Below are 18,345 nucleotides of genomic sequence, written 5' to 3'. Positions count from 1 at the left end.
CCTTAGTCAGTGCCCTTCTCTGATTAAACTGTCACCTTCAGGAATGCTGCTTGGCTTTTTCATATACTTTTATCTATATCTCTAAATTCTTGCAAAAGTATATTGATTAGAGAAGAATGCAAATAAAAATTTATGGCTGAACCATCAGCAAAGACTTGAAGTAATGCTGGGAGAGATGAGAACTGAGGAAAGCAGCAATGTACCTCAGCATAGTGCTTTACCCCTACTTCTGTGTCTTCATTTCTTGATCATTCTTTAGCCCTGTGACTCTACTGAGGCAAAATGGGGCAGGATGACAGAGTTTTTCTGTGGCCCCAGAAGGACCAAGGACTGACCCTCAGCTCTGTCACGTTCCAGCCCCTTCACGCTGGGCAGGTAACGGTGTTCCCTGAGCTTCCCAAATGTCACTGGTTAAACAAGGATTCAACCAAACAACCCACGTTATGCATCCCGTCCAGGACGTGCACAGCCTAAACATTTAAAATGGCAGTGTTGGGAGCACAAGTTATAATAATAACAATAAGGAAATCAAGAAGAAGAAAAATTATAATTGACCACAAGATGGAATTAAAGTTATCTGATGAAATTAGTCAAATTTTGGTGTTCTTAATTTGAAAAGGTAATTCACTACTATATCAAAAAACACTAAAATCACTTGTAACTACTTAAATGACTCTTCCCGGGAAAGAAAGGTTTGTCTTCTTGTCATAAAATAAATTTAAGTTCAAAATATATTTTACTATTAACTCATCCTCCATTCTCTATAAATAAACACCCCTGCTCTGAAGTCTTCAAAAATGCTCATGTCATAAAATTCTGTAAAAGGGCTGTGAAACTGTTCCCAGTTAAAGCAGAATAAAGAGACATGACAACTAAGTACAACGCTGACCATGACCTGGACGCTGCCCTGGGGAAATGGTGTAAAGGACCAACCACAAAACTGGGGCATAGAAAACAGACTGTAAAGCAGCGTAGCTTTATGAAGTGGGTAAATGTGTGGTTATGAAAAAACATCCCTACTCTTGGGAAATGCTGAAGTATTGAGGGGGAAAGGGCCTTGGGGTATAGAACTTACCCCCGCATGGTTCAGATAAAAAAGTACACACACACACACACACATACACACACACACATGCACACTGTGTCGGGGTCATGATACAGAAAACAGGCTAAATGTCAACAAGAGTCAATCTGGGTAAAGAGCATACCAGGGCAGGGTTCCTTGTACTATTTTTACTTTTGCAACTTGTTAAAGCATAAAATTATTTCCAACAATTTAAAAATAAAAAAATAAATCTTTGGTCTATCTCTGTTTTTAGTATTTCGCACATCTTGTCCTCTAAACCAGGGGTCCCCAACGGGTACCGGTCAGCAGCCTGTTAGGAACCAGGCCACAAAGCAGGAGGTGAGCGGCGGGCGAGGGAGCGAAGCTTCATCTGCAACTCCCCATCACTCCCCATCACTCACATTACCACCTGAACTGTCCCTCCATCCCCCCGAACCGTGGAAAACTTGTCTCCCACGAAACCAGTCCCTGGTGCCAAAAAGGTGGGGGACCACTGCTGTAAACAAATGATATGATTATATCATCTTGGTCTTGGAAAGCATCTTTGACACCACCTAGTCCACCCTCCAACCAATGCATGAACCATTTCTGTTCCATCTCTGACAGACTCTAACTACATCTCCACAGGATTTTGGTGGAAATTTCATAATGGCTGGGGAGTCATGGTTGACTTCACACCAGGCAGTTTTAATAGTTCATATGTAATAGGATGATCGTGGCCCCAAAGATATCAGGTCCTAATCCCTGGAAACTGAATGCTGTCTTATTTGGCAAAGAGTCTTTGCAGATGTGTTAAGAATTTTGTAATGGGAAGATTATCCTGGATTATCCCAGTGAGTCCGAAATCCAGTCCCAAGTGTCCTTATAATAGAGAGGCACTGGAGGGTTTCCTTCGTGGTACAGTGGTTAAGAATGTGCCTGCCAATGCAGGGGACACGGGTTCGAGCCCTGGTCCGGGAAGATGCCACATGCCGCAGAGCAACTAAGCCCGTGCGCCACAACTTCTGAGCCTAAGATCTAGAGCCCGCGTGCCACAACTACTGAGCCCACGCACATAGAGCCCGTGCTCTGCAAGAGAAGCCACGACAATGAGAAGCCTGCGCACTGCAATGAAGAGTAGCCCCCGCTCACCACAAGTAGAAAAAGCCCGTGCAGCGACAAAGACCCAATGCAGCCAAAAATAAGATCAAATAAAATAAATAAATAAATAAATTTTGTTAAATAGAAATAAAAAAAGAGAGAGGTACTGGGAACCTGACACACATAGACCAGGAGGAGGCGCTGTGACCGCGGAGGCAGACTAGAATGGTGTGGCCACAAGTCAGGGAATGCTGGAGCCACCAGACCCTGAAAGAAACAAGGATGGAATTCTCCCTGAGAGTTTCTGGGGGGAGCATGGCTTTGCTAACACCTTGATTTCAGCCCAGAAAAACTGATTTCAGACTTCTACCCTCCAGAACTGTGAGAGCATAGGTTTCATTGCTCTAAGTCACCGAGTGTGTGTAATTTGTTACAGCAGCCATCAGAAACTAATAATATACCCTTAGATCAAAAAACACTTAACTGAATGCCTATTACTGGGCACTGCGGATGTTTAGAGAGAGGTTTTATACTGAATTTAAATCTTCAAACTTGAAAGTGTTCATCAATCTTCGGATCAAATAAACACCAAATTGCACTTTCTTATATGACTACCCTGTCAATATCTGAAAACACATTTCTCTGTAATCCTCTCTTCTCAAAGCCACCTTCCCCACTTGTCTCTGTCATCCCTCATCCGAGAGATGGTTTTCAGACGCTAACCATCATGGTTGCCTCCTGTGGTCACTTTCCTTTTGACTGTCCCTTAAAACGCACTGTCATGACCTGAACAAAAGACCCTGGATGTGGGCTGACCAGAGCATATTCAGCTCTGCTAAGATGGCCTGAGACTGCATGCAGGTGCATCACTGTTGTCAATCTGCAGTCAGCAGGACCCCCCAGCTCTGATTGCATGAATCGCTGCCCCACCAGACCTTCTGTGTCCTACAGGGAAATTTTTCAATCTTTGAGCAGAACTTTCCATTTTCCACTGTTAAGTTCTGTCTTTTTGATGAGACTAGAGGTCCAGCTTTCTTGATCTATTTATTACACTAAGTATCCCTCCAACCTATAATCTGATCAGCAGGCACTCTCCAACTCCATCTGAGTACCTGCTACAAAACAAAGGAAAGAACTAAGACAGAGGCCCCTGTAGTCCCCTCCCCGTAGGTTCCCTCATTCAGCAAACACAGTCAGTCCCTTCATAGAATTCACAATATAGTTACTTCTAGTTCCTTAACACCTATATGTGAAATTCACAGTTCTTCCTAAAATGCCAGTTACGTTACGTTGCTTTTGTCCTCAAAAACTTCCAATGACATCCTTGGCTAACCCATCACATCTGCTTCTTACCTGGCTTCACCATTTCTTTCTTTTTTTTTTTTTTTTTTTTTTAAACTTTTACTGAAATATAGTCGACTGACAATGTTGTGTTAGTTTCAGGTGTGGCTTCACCATTCCTATCCAACCTGGTCTCCTTCCAGCAAACCCTAGTGGTCCAGTACATCAGGCGCACGACACACGGCCCCAGCCCATCCCCTCCTCTGCACCCAGGTAAGCCAATGTCCCTACCCTGTCACAGTCCCTGATACTCAGGGCCGCCCAAGTCTCCTGGCTCTGATCTCGTAAAACACTTACTGTCTCCTACTCATTCTGGCACTTCATCCTATGCTGCCTGGCATAACTGGTAACGGTTTTACACAAATGTATTTAATGTCTCCAACAAAACAGGAAGCTGCATGAAAACAGTACTTTCTACACTGTATTTCAGATACAGCCCTGCTTATACCAAAGTTCAACACAGCCCTGCTGAAAGTGAACTGAGTGTTATTCTGGACCTTTTTTTATTGATGAGGAATTTTATCACAAAGAAATTGTTCTTCTTCATGATGAGAAGATATTCAGAGTTTCTCAATCCCAAGCTACTAGTCACCTACATACTAGCAGGTGACTTCACACTCCTCTATGTTATCTCTTACAATCTTGAAGTTGTCAAGATTACCAAGTCAACTATTTTTTCACATTTACAAAAACCTGATTTGCTTCTATATTCTACACTTCGAGCCTTTAACCAGACATTTCCTCCAAAAGCTTTCAACCCTTCCTCTACTACGTACACTATCTCTTACACCACAACAGAAATAATTTAAACGTTACATCGTAAGCTCAACTTCCCCCTTTAGCTTTGATCACTAAATTCATCCTTAAAAATTTAGTGCAGTAGAGAGAGAACAAGATCCAGAGTCAGCCAGACTGGGGTGTCATCCTCCCTTCCTCCTCAGACAGGTGTACTCTCTCTTAGCCTTATTTTCCATACACATCCTGAGAATTATTAGCTATATGACCTGGGGAAATTATGGAACCTCTCTGGGCATCAGTTTCATCATCTGTAACGTGGGGATTAAGAACAGTCAGGATACAGATGAATAGATAAAGAAGATGTGGTACATATATACAAGGGACTACTACTCAGCTATAAAAAAATAATGAAATAATGCCATTTGCAGCTACATGGATGGACCTAGAGATGATCATACTAAGTGACGTAAATCAGACAAAGACAAATATCACATGATATCACTTTATGTGGAATCTAAAATATGACACAAATAAATTTATTTACGAAACAGAAACAGACTCACAGTTGCCAAGAGGGAGAGGAGTGGGAGGTTGGGGTTATCAGATGCAAACTATTATATATAGGATGGATAAACAACAAGGTCCTACTGTATAGCACAGGGAACTATATTCAATATCCTGTGATAAACCTTAATGGAAAAGAATATGAAAAGAATGTATGGTTGTGTGTGTGTGTGCGTGTATATATATATAAAAAACTGAATCACTTTGCTGTACAGCAAAAAATTAACATAACATTAGAAATCAACTATACTTCAATTAAATAAATTTTAAAAAATAGGTCCTGTCCATAAGAACTGTTGTGAGAAACACATTAAGACGTGAAAGTGACAGCCTGGCATGTGGTTTGCTCTCAAATAATATTAGCAGCTATTAGTAGTAGTAGTAATAGTATTAATATTTAAATATCAATAAATTAATTATTATTAATTTTTTATTATTAATTAATAAACAGCATACAGTAGAGGTGCAATAGCTACTACTATTTTGTAAACATTATCAGAATATTTGTTGGTTATATCAAAGGAAACTGATGGTTCATTACAATATTTATCATTTTATCTACGACAGGTGCTCTCATAGTGTGGCCCCAGCTAAGCAGCATCAGCTTTTTGTTAGAAACCCAACTTCCTGGAGCTTATTAGAATGGGAAATTTTCAGGCCCCACCCCAGATCCAGTGAATATGAAGCCTTGGGCTGAGGCCCAACCAACTATTTTAACAAGCCCTCCAAGTGGCTCTGATGCAGCTAAAGTTTAAGAATCACGTGTATAAGTCTAAGGTCTTGAAAAAATACCTTATTTGACAATTTTAAGAACCACAACCCGCATTATACTTTCAGAAAAGGTATTTTTCATTAGCCCTTTATAAAGTCGATGCTTCAAACATTTTCCTCTCTCATCTGTGCCCAAAGATGGTAAAATTACTCAAGAAGTATGCAATGGTCGAGAACACAGAGCAAATAGAGATTTCTTCCTATTCCCTAAAGTTACCACTGTGTTCTCAGCTTGGGGATTTACATTTCCTCCCAGCCACCAAATCGCAAAACAAAGAATAGTGTGATTGATTCAGCAGGGCCATGAAGTCATTGCCTTTACAATGTGTGCAAAGGATGTCAATGGTGTAAGTAAATCAAGCTTTCCAAAGACAAGATGGAACAGAGATAAAAGTGTAATCATCAGTTGGGTATCTCCCAGGTGGTAACCAAGCAGGTTACTAAGAGGGTGTGGTTCAATATGGAATCCAGGGCCTCTTCCTCTCCAAATGCATTTATGTATCAATAAAGTAAAACTCAGACCAAACATCCAATTACACAATGTTAATTAATACATTTACAGTACAGCTAACCAGTGCTGAAGAATATATTTCCACCATGAACGGTTAGTTAGATGGATCCAACACAAGTAAAGCACATTATATGAATTCTCCAGACTGCAATCTTGCAAAAATTTTTCATTCCCTTAAATTATTCCTCTTCAATGCAGCCTCTCATTCATGGCTCAAGTTCTAATTCTGGGCCCAGGCAAACAATGAGTTAAAAAGGAATCTTCTGATCATTAAAGTGCTTCAGAAAATAAAGGGCTTCCTTTCTTCTTGTTTCCTCAGAGCAAGGCAAAAGCTACATCATTGGTACTTAGATCTGGGTGCCATCTGTTATGTATACTCACAAATTTCTAGACAGCAAGACAGAACTGCATGTGATCAGGAATAACAAAAATTAAATAGTGACCTAAGACCCTCTAGTTTATAAAGTGCCATGGGTAGAATGGGCATAAATAAATACTGTAAACAATAGAAGAAGGCCAACAATTTTATATTTTAGAACAACTCTCTGGGTAAAATTTAGCTAACTGAAGTCACAGGTATTTTCAATAACAACCAGTTCATGTTTTAGTACTATAATTTAAATTATGCTAAAGAATAATACATAATTGTTTCTGACAGCCATAGTTTACCTAGAGATCATCCAATATATTCAGCATGTGAAGAATCTCGTAGAGGCAGCAGATGTAAATGTGTTAACTGGGCTTCATCCTTACATATATTTTGCAGAATGATGAATCAAAAGGAAAACATTCTTGCCAGAACAATCAGTTTAAATAAGGACAGGCTTAGTCATACAACTGAAATACCAGAGCACTAAAATTTAGATACATCTGGAAAAAAGCCAAAGACGTCTGCTCACCAACAAACATGAGTTTTAATTAAGCAAACTGTTTAAACAAATGTAATTTTAGCTCTGATAAATATAAGTCTATATTAATTTTTTTCTGGAGAAAAAGCTATATTAAAAAATCCTAACCAAGTATTTTAAGGAAACAGCGTTTAAACAGATGGATATAATAGTAACTTAAGCAATCATCTAAAAGCTCCACGATGTTTACTTTTCTCAGTCACATAAACTTTTAAAAATTGACCTTGCTAGAAGCATCCCCTGGGCACTGGGTATACGCTAGTTTACTGCTGCATAAATCCTCACTTCCTAAATCACGGGGATTAACTAGCAAATATCTGAAAGTATAAGGTGGAGAAAAGTAAACAGTCTAACAGCCAAGGGGAACCCGCTGGCATCTGCAAAATGTCCCAGTGCACCAAGGAGCCCAAGGCTGACCTGGGCCCCCAGCCAAGTCCTGCTCTGGCTATGTGGCTTCTGATGCAGCTAGACCAGGAGGGGCTGTGGCGGGTGCCCCTTCTCTTAAATCAGGGAAGCAAACTGGACAATTCAAAAGCTATCCTCCAAGCTTGAATCCAAGTGAAGGTACAACCGAGGACCAGGAGTGTGCTGAGTCTTCACAGACACCCTTTCTGCGAGGGGAGTGTGTGGGAGAAGAGGAAAACAGGCCTTTGGGCCCCCAAGATCAACCCACAGACCACAAGGGAGGGGTGTGTAGAGAGGGTGCGGCTCAAGTGACCCAGCAGGACTCCAAGGCAAGACAGCCAATCTATCTCCCCCATAGATTCTGATCCCCAAACCCTAGCTTTTTCTAAAACAGATGTACTAAGAGGGAAAGTACTGGAGGTAAAGAAGAGATTTGGATAAGGCAGGTAGCAGGGCACGAGAGGCACCCCACCCCTGCTTTACTATTTGGTTAGCCATCCATATCAGCCCACTCTTCCACCAGCTCTCACTGACTGAGTGCTGACAATCTGCCAAGCACCATACTTTATGCTTAGATGGACGATCTCACCAAATCCTCACACTAATCCACTATTTACAGATGAGGGCGAAGAAGGTTACAGTCACACCAATAATAAAGTGCAGAGCTGTCTACCTTCCATCTTTGCCTTACATGTCACAGACTGACAACCTTGTAGGAGAGTCTTCTTTCAAAGACAAAATATACTATTTATCAAATGAAAAGGAAAATCCAGTGAAGAAGGTCTGTTCTGGAACTAAGCTCTCAATTACCTCACTGCCCAAAGGAGCAGAACTACTAACAACAGATCTCCTTGGAGCCACAAGTTGGGTAAAATAATTACATAATTATTATTATTTTTTTTTTTTTTGCAGTACGCGGGCCTCTTACCATTGCGGAGCACAGGCTCCGGACGCGCAGGCTCAGCGGCCATGGCTCACGGGCCCAGCCGCTCCGCAGCATGTGGGATCTTCCCAGACCGGGGCACGAACCCGTGTCCCCTGCATCGGCAGGAGGACTCTCAACCACTGCGCCACCAGGGAAGCCCATAATTACATAATATTAAACCACAATAATCACTTAGAAAGGGCAAAATTTTTAAGAATTTTTTCCAAAGATGGGGAGAACACTCTGGCCTGCGTCAGCAGCCCAGGCAGCTAATAAGCCCAGGGCAGAGTCTCCAGAACTTGGTCCCAGCATAAAACTCCCGGGCTATGGGAGGCATCCTTCCCCTCTTTTCCCCCTTTAACCTCCTCCACCCCTTCTTCTCTCTTTTCTCTTCGAACCCCCTTTCCCCTTCCCTTCCCCATTGTTTAAGGGGAAGGTCTACAGTTAAAATGACAAAACAGAGTGAGTACACACGTAAAATTACTCGAATATTATCTAAATGATTTTATTCCCACTTCTTTTCTCTCTTTACCCATCAATTATTCCTTCATTCTGCTGACTCATTCCTCATGGTCACCCTTTCCCTTAACATTTATATAACATAATCTAATTTTATGAAAAACTCTTCAAATAACATACTTTCATTCGTTGCAAGGGTATAAGGTAAGGCAAGAAAGGTAAGAGATCTGCTTCTCTCCTGTCCCTGTTTCTCCCTGAATATGTTCAATATTTCAAGGGAAGAATATAACAAGATCAACACAGAAGAAATATTTCTTTCTAATGTAGAGATTTTTCATCTAAAATCCATTTACTTACTTTATATTTCCTACTAATTGGGTTACAACCAAATGGCCCCCAACAAAAACAGTATCCAACATTCCTCTTATCATCACGTGGGTGAAACATGGAAAAGATGACACGAAATCTGGCCTTTCTCTGGTCAACTCACAACACAAACCTGAAGAGCCTGGTGCCCCGAAACGTTTAGGGATATCTGATGATTTTTCTTCACTTGAGGGTAATGCTCTAGCTTCCAGACATAAAAGAATAAATGTTAAAAAAAAAAAAAAAAAACTATGTTCTCACATATGTGAGTTTTGGGTCAGAGATTTCAGTGCACAATTTTTCAATAAGAGTGAATTTTAAATTCTGCCCTACTTCAAGAAACAAGCTAATTTGATTATAATCCTAATTAGTTAGACTGGCATCTATCTAATGGCTGTTGTGCATAAAATACTTATTTTCCTAATTCTTACTGGATTGCAGCAGAACTAAGTCTAAAATCTTCCAGATGTGTCATTTTATCAAAATAAGAGGTTACATACTCCACGTAAATCAGGATTTGAACCCTTGCTGTCTGACGGTGCCAGCTTTGTGGGCCTAACCACTCAATTAAACCACCTTGGAGGGTTGTTGGAGGATTAAGTGATTTAAAACTTGCCATGGGCGTTACACATGGTGTGAACACTCTTGCCAGGCCCCATGATGCGCCCTAGGAGTGGATAATGCAGACTTGTCCTCAAAAAGCTCAACTAGTGCTTTGAATTTTGAGCAAAGGCAGTTTCCTTACACGCATTCGTCCAATTTACAAGCTCCTCGTAAGGTGAGTGGCCCAGCCCAACACGCCCAGTACCCAGTAGGTCCCCAAGGAACATCCGTCTCTTGCCAGTGCTGCGTTCCCACAGGAGTCACCCTCATGGGTTTCTACCCTCCACTGCCAACGCTGTGACTTACACTCCCGAAGACCCGGGGAAGCCCTCTGTGTCCCCGACGTGCCACCCCCAGATGGCCACAGCCACAAAGTCTGCCAGGCCAGGAGCCACCAAAGGGGCATCTCTTCATCCAAAACCTCGCTCCCCCTGGACTCAGCTCAGAGATGGGGAAGTCCTGTCAGAGCCTTCAGCTCCAACGTGCCACAATGCAACCCTCATATCAGCCCACATCTGCCCTAGCCTGTAGCAGAGTCCTGCTTACACGGTGTGCGTGGGACACAAAGGATGACACAAAAGACTGGGGGAGGGCAGGTAAACTGCTGGTGTGATACCTTCCTCAGAATTCACAAGACACTGCCTCACGAGAGCATCATAAAGCAGAGGGTCTCCACCTTTTATCTCCAGCCAACACATCAGAGGATTAGTAACAGAAATCCCAGTAGTCACAGACATCCTTACAGAAGTGAGTCTCAGTTGGGGGGTGAATGACATGGCCCCCAAGAAGGACGTAACAGATTTGGGAAAAGGATTCTGTCCATGGGTGATGAGACAGAGGGGACTAAAACTTCTCTCAGGTAATCTGATATGCTCCCTGAAATACGAATCGCTTTTAGAGAAGGTTATTAAATGCTATTACAGTACTGGCACCATCCCCCTAGGCTACATGATGGTTTGAATAGGATCTGTAGGATAGCTTAGGAATATAACCACATTAACATAATGTTTCTATGCGAGAAAACTTTTCCAAGTCCCAAACAACAGATTTAAAATATTACGTTCTCTCCAACTTCAGGACCGTCCATAAAAGGGGAAGAAAGTGACTAACAGTTAATTGTGAAATCCCATGGGCTCTTTAGCGGAGATTTATGGAGTTATTGGGTCCCACCGATCCAATAATTCTACTGGAATTGGGACCGAATAACTCCAGGAAATTGTATGCAAACGTTGTGCACATGTGTATTTTTTTGGAAGAGCTTACATCAGATTCTCAAAGTGACCCATGGCACACAAATATTAATTTAAGAACCACAACTATTAACTGCTTCACAGAGAAATATACACATAAGCACCAATCTGTGGGTCATACTAAATACAAGAGATAGACTGATTTGTCTAGACTTCTGTCTGTAATCCCTCCTTTTTATCTTTTTTTTAAAGATTTTTTTTTTGATGTGGACCATTTTTAAACTCTTTTATTGAATTTGTTACAATATTGCTTCTGTTTTATGTTTTGGTTTTTTGGCCACAAGGCATGTGGGATCTTAGCTCCCTGACCAGGAATTGAACCCGCCGCCCCCTGCAATGGAAGGCGAAGTCTCAACCACTGGATCACCAGGGTAGTCCCTTCTTTTTTTTTTTTTTTTTTTAAATAAACCATCCTTAGTCCCACCTAACTCTCTGCCATCTGCATAAATCTGATGCCAGAACTTGCTTGGAATCTTGGGAGGAAAAAACATTACTGAGAATTGCAGTTTTTCGATGCCCTAACATGTAAATATTTACATATTTCTTAACCTGCTGAGATTTTTTAGAGTCCAATAATAAGAGGTTTTACTCATGTCACAGAAGACACTGCAATCACTGGGCACTCATCTACCACCCCCATCATGACCCACAGGCCATATACCAAATAATAACAGATGCCTGAAATGCATGTGAAATGCTCTAGAACTGAAACTTCAAACTTGATACTGAAAAGCTGTGCTTCACAGCCATACAACCAAGTACTGCACAATAAATTAAAACCTGCAAAACAATTCCAAGATGCAAAAGAAATATACACTGACCTTCATGAGATGCTGATTTATCCATTTTGTGAATGTTTTCTTCTGAACTTTGTCCCGTTCATCTGGAAGGGGGAAAAAAGATATAAAAGATGGTTGGTAAAAATCTATGAATAGGAGACTTTCATTATCACTATGCAAATAAAGAAGAGTAAGGTGTTCAAAAAGTACTGTTTGGCGCACTTGAATTTTCTTGGTAAGTTTTGGCACCTTGAGACTACCTGTGAGAAAGATTGGCCTCTTTCCAGTGTGGCGTTTGCCAGCACTGCCCTCCCCACACTCTACTGCATCATCCTCACCACCACCACCACCAGGAAGTCCTCTCACCTCCACCGCCACCACCAGCCTCCACTGAGCCCCTGCATGAACTTCCCAAAGCACCTGACCACAAATTACATCCCAGCTGGTCTTCACAGCCACAAGAGGGAAGGGAGGCAATGTCACTCCCATCTCACATAAGAGGAAACCAGGATGTCGAGAGGTCAAAGGACTTGTCGACGATTATTCAGAAAAAGGCTTAAAGCTGTGATAAAAGGCAGGACTGAATTCAGGTCCTCTGGCTGGAAGTGGACACTGGTTTAATCACGAACCATGCTGCTTTTCTCCTAGATTCCCTGTGTTGAACGATCTGGTGACAACAAAACGCCCCACTAGATCCTTGCCATAGAGAGTGATACTGTCCTGGTTACTAGACACGGTGCAGAGAAGGGTGAGGGGAGGTCTTATGATGCAGGAGGAAGAGCACTGGAATGTTCCGGTTCATCAAGTTATTATTTCAAAGACAATCCTAATCTCCAACATCTAGACAGGATGCTGGAAGCCACATTCCCTCCCCGTCCTGCCCCCAGGCAGCAAACCCCACTCTTCTGTGTCCTCCTCCTCCCTCGTCTCTACATCTGGGGCCGGCTCTTCTTTCTCCCCATGGTCCTGTTTCTTTTCCCACCCCTGGTCCTCATCTCCATCCTTTCCTTAGGGGCAAACAGGCCTCGCTCTCTTCATCTCTTTCTCTTCTCATTCTTCATCCCTGAGCCCCATAAACTACTTTAAATGGAACGAAAGTTTCTTTGAAAATGCTATGATCGAGCAATCCCACTCCTGGGCATATGTCCGAAGAAAAGCATAATTCGAAAAGACACATGCACCCCAATGTTCATTGCAGCACTATTTACAATAGCCAAGACATGGAAACAACCTAAATGTCCATCAACAGAAGAATGCATAAAGAAAACATGGTACATATATACAATGCAGTACTACTCGGCCATAAAAAAGAATGAAATAATGCCATTTGCAGCAACATGGATGGACCTAGAGATTATCATACTAAGTGAAGTAAGTCAGACAGAGAAAGACAAATATCATGATATCACTCTTATGTGGAATCTAATTTTTTTTAATATACAAATGAACTTATTTACAAAACAGAAACAGACTTACAGATCTTGAAACCAAACTTATGGTTACCAAAGGGGAAACATGGGTGGGGGGGTGATAAATCAGGAGCTTGGGATTAACACACACACACTACTATATATAAGACAGATAATCAGCAAGGACCTACTGTATAGCAAAGGGAACTCTACTCAATATTCTGTAATAACCTATGTGGGAAAAGAATCTGAGAAAAAAATGAATATATGTATAACTGAATCACTTTGCTGTACACCTGAAACTAACACAATATTGTAAATCAACTATACTCCAATAAAATTTTTAAAAAAGAAGAAAAAAAGATAAACCATAATGGAAAAGAGTATGAAAAAGAATATATGTATAACTGAATCACTTTGCTGTACACCTGAAACTAACACAATATTGTAAATCAACTATACTCCAATAAAATTTTTAAAAAAGAAGAAAAAAAGAAAATGCTTGTCCTATTCATGAAAAGTATTTATGTGCTTTACACTAATTTAAACATAAACAAAAATATTTAAATATGTCAACTGGGAAAAATATCTGTAAAATGAGACACAGATTACTAATATTAATACAAAATAACAATAAAAAAGAATAAGATGAACATCAATGTATAACTGGGCAAAAGCAGACAATGAAAATGATTAAAAATTTATGAAATGAATTAATTTTAAAAATGAAAAAAAGTAAATGTCCACAGGTACTCAACCTCACTAACAAATAATAACATAGAATAAAAATAAGTTTTTTCACCTATCAAGTTGTCAAGATTTTATGAAAAAAAATTCATGTTGACGAGGGCACAGATACATTTATATATATCTGTGGATATGCATATGCATATATATATATTTATATATGTGTATATATATATACATATAGCCATATATATATATATATATATATATATATATGGCTAGTGGAAATGTAATTTGTTTGAAATCTCCTAGACCTGCACTGTCAATACTGCAGCCCTTAGTCACAGATGTGGCTATTTAACTTCAAACCAAAATTAATCAAAATAAAATAAAATTAACAATTCAGTTCCTTGGTAACACCAGTCACAATTCAAGTGTGCACTCACTAACGCTGGACAGGGTACGGATACAGAACATTCCCACTGTCACAAAAATTTCTACTGGACAGTGCTGCTCTACGACAATTTGCCAATAAATATCAAAAGCCTTAAAAATATATTTAATTATATTTTATACCCTTTATAATAATAAAGGGTATTATTATATGTAATATTCTTTCCCAGTAAGTCCACTTCTAAAATTTATCTTAAAACTATCATCATGGTTGTGCACAAAATGTGTCTATGAGAATATAAATCAGTGCTATTATTTCAAAATAAAAGTTTAGGAAAAAAACATAAATGTTCAATGATTTTAAAAAATGGATAAATAAATTTTAGTAAAGCAATCCAAAAGTTTGTTCAGATTTGATTCTTTGCAACGCTACCCAGTGATGGCATATTACTTAGAGCTCTCCTACCCTTTAATGCCAACATGAAAGGGCAGGGGAGGGACCCTGTTATGTCCCTTGTATTTCACAAGCATTTCTTCTCCAAAGTATCCCCTTGAAACCCTTCTTACTTCCCATCACCATCAGGGAGAACCCAAAAGGCACCTAAATAGGGCCTTGTATTTGGTACCGCCAATAACACATTCCTTTTCAGTGCCCAAACCTCCAGTCTCATTCTTGACTTCACTTTGGGTATTAAAAATTGGAAAAGCTGACCAAGAAGACAGAAGTTCACTAAATCTGAATATAAATATAATATATATATTATTTATATATAAATAATATAAATTATTATTTATTATCATAAATAATAATTTATGCTGAAATTATTAAACTTGCCGGATCCCCAAAATAAAATCCCCAGGCACTTTGCATATAACTACTCCACCAAGACCAATTTTATCAATAATTGTTAACCAACATTATCATCCACAAAATATTTATGAATTCCCCTGTTGGCCCCTCTGGGGCATGATCTCGACCTCAGTCATCTTTGTCTACCCACAGTAGATGCCATGATGCTTCTGTGCACTCAATAAACAAATGCCCATGATGTGAATTAATTATGCTTCCCAAAGGCTAATCCTACTCAGGATAACAAGGTATAATTCCTTATATACTTAGATGCAGTGGTATATATTACTGTATCTCTAAAAGTAATAATGATGTCGTAAATGTCTTTCAGCCTTGCTATTCCTAAAGAGGTCAGAATGAACCTAAATAATTAGTATGTAAGGCAAGAACAAAGAAAGAGAAGCAATCTACTAGTCCCAGCTTCCCTCCCTCCCTCACCCCAGCATCCATCAGATCCTTGGATGAGCCCAGTGCTGTGTAGCGCTGGGCCCCCCAGACTGGACAGATAGAGCACTGGCCCTTGTTCTCTGGAGCTGTCACCTAGAGAGGGCACCTGACAGGAAGGCAGTGTGACAAGCACGCCAGCTGAGCAAAGGATGTGGCACTCACCACGCAAGCAGTACAAAGGAGAGAAAGGCCATCCCTGTCCAGGGCAGGCAAGTGGGGCTGGAAGGAGGGCAAGGAGATTAATTAGCAAGACAGAAGCCAGACCTGGTGCAGACTTCTCCATCAAAAAGAAACCCTCCACACCCTCTCCAGCATTTATTATTTGTAGACTTTTTGATGATGGCCATTCTGACTGGTGTGAGATGATACCTCACTGTAGTTTTGATTTGCATTTCCCTAATAATTAGGGAATTTAAACTGGTGCAGCCACTATGCAGAACAATATGAAGGTTCCTTAAAAAACTAAAAATAGAGCTACCATATGATCCAGCAATCCCACTCCCGGACATATATCCAGAGAATACCATAATTGAAAAAGATACATGCACCCCTATGTTCATAGCACCACTGTTTACTGTAGCCAACGTGGAAGCAACCTAAATGCCTATTGACAGATGAATGGATAAAGAAGATGGGATACACGTATACAATGAATACTACTCAGCCATAAAAAAGAATGAAATAATGTCATTTGCAGCCACACGGATGGACCTAGAGATTATCATATTAAGTACAGTAAGTCAGAGAGAAGGACAAATATCATATATAGCTTATATGTGGAATCTAAAAAAATGACACAAATGAACTTATTTACAAAACAGACATAAACTCACAGACATAGAAAACAAACTTATGGTTAGCAAAGGGGAAAGGTTGGGGGGTCGAGATAAATTAGGAATTTGGGAGTAACATATACACACTACTATATGTAAAACAGATAAACAACAAGGACCTACTGTATCTCTACTCAATATTCTATAATAACCTATGTGGGAAAGGATCTGAAAAAGAACAGATATAATATTGGGTTGGCCAAAAAGTTCGTTCAGGTTTTCCGTAGGATGTTATGGAAAAACCCGAACGAACTTTTGGCCAACCCAATACATTTAACCCAATACATTTACAATGTTGTGTTAGTTTAAGGTGTACAGTACAGTGATTCAGTTTCTTTCAGGTGTGCAGCACAGTGATTCAGCTTTACATATAAAAAACTGTGTTGTGATTACCCAAAACTGTAAATCAACTATAATTTGATAAAAATAAATTAATTTAAAAAAGGAAACCCTGATCTCATAATTTCAGATTCAAAGAGGCTTAGTAGAACTCAAGTGTCGTGATTCCCCCCAGAATTGCTTCCACTACCCCAAGATCCTGCCAACTTTCCTTTCAAAAGGAAGTACTGAGCACACCCCAATCACACACAGTGCTGGGGAGCCAGGCTCTCCTGACGGCTGTGGACTTTGGACAAGCGAGTGCAAACAAGGGAACCTCCTCAACAAAGTCTAGGGCTCCTATCACATTTCGGCAGTGCTTTTCTAACCTCCAGCAAAGAAAACAGAGTGAGGGGAAGAAAAAGAGTACCTCCTAGGCAATATCCACATTAATACCATCCAATTAATAACCTAGGACCCTAATGTTAAATCGTCAAGTAAAAAACAAAATGTACTATTAAAAATCCTTGTTCAAGAATAGACAGCTTCCATATCAAGTTACGAAATATGAGATGAAAAGCATTCCTATAGCTATCTACCAAAATTTTCTTAATTTATTGAATCATCACATAATAATATGAGCTCTAACAAATTTACCCTGTCCCATTAAATTTAACATATGATGTGTATTATACAAACTCCTCTTGGTACATAATGGTTAATAAAATATATTTATTTTTAAAAAAGAATGTATATATATGTATAACTGAATCACTCTGCTGTACAGCAGAAATTAACACATTGTAAATCAACTGTACTTTAATTAAAAAATAAATTTACAAAAATAAAATATATCTCTTTGGGTTGTGAAAAGCCATATACATTGATATGTTAATTGCATAATTTATGATGGAAAAATTAGAAGCAATCTAATTATCTAATATTTGATGATTATTAAATTCTGACTTGTCCTTTTAAAATATATATATATATTTACTTCTTTCTAAATTAATAAAAACTGGTCCTATATTTTAAGGAACACGAAGAATAGAACACACGTTCTTAAAAACTAATCCCTTAATGGTTAATTTTTTAGCCACGTGGTAGATCAAGAAAGCTGATTCAATCGAAGGATCAAATAATGAGAAACTCACTTAAATTATACAACCATAAAATGGCTTTTTTGATCACTGAGGTTTTGCTGCGGTTGTTGCTAGCGGCTTTTCAAAAGCACTGCTGAAAATATAAGGTGGGAGCTAAACGTTTAGCAGGTTAATACTGAGGTAATACCTTGGGATTATGATCCACAGCTAAAGTACTGGCTAAGGTACAAAGACTAAAGTGAACTAAATAACACGTGATTCATAGATTCTGATACTGTTTTCTAACAGTAACAACCTAATCTTTTCTTTTAAACTTCAAAAAACCTAGATGATTCCCCTTCAAGTACGCCAAGGCAGGTTCTTTAACACGTGAAGTTTCCCACAATGCTACAAGAATGAGGAAAGAGTTAATGTGGACATTAGGGGCTCAACTTTCTTCAGGAAAGCAATTTACAATCCGGGAATACTTTTTTTTTTTTTTTAACATCTTTATTGGAGTATAACTGTTTTACAATGGTGTGTTAGTTTCTGCTTTACAA

At 39.6% G+C, this 18,345-nt stretch overlaps 1 protein-coding gene across 4 annotated transcripts in view; it reads right to left on the bottom strand.

Moving 5' to 3' along the window:
- The window catches only part of DST (dystonin), a 512,931-nt gene that overhangs the window by 268,676 nt on the left and 225,910 nt on the right, over positions 1–18,345 (bottom strand). For all 4 annotated transcript variants that reach the window (XM_055079784.1, XM_055079785.1, XM_024121802.2 and 1 more), the window contains one exon: positions 11,809–11,870. In XM_055079784.1, coding sequence (XP_054935759.1) covers positions 11,809–11,870 — 62 coding nt within the window. The remainder of the gene's footprint in view (positions 1–11,808; positions 11,871–18,345) is intronic.

This window comes from Physeter macrocephalus, chromosome 18 (assembly GCF_002837175.3).
Source record: "Physeter macrocephalus isolate SW-GA chromosome 18, ASM283717v5, whole genome shotgun sequence".
In the NCBI taxonomy this organism is placed as follows: domain Eukaryota; kingdom Metazoa; phylum Chordata; class Mammalia; order Artiodactyla; family Physeteridae; genus Physeter; species Physeter macrocephalus.
Note: the sequence above shows the minus strand (reverse complement) of the source record. Positions and strands in the feature narration are given on the sequence as shown.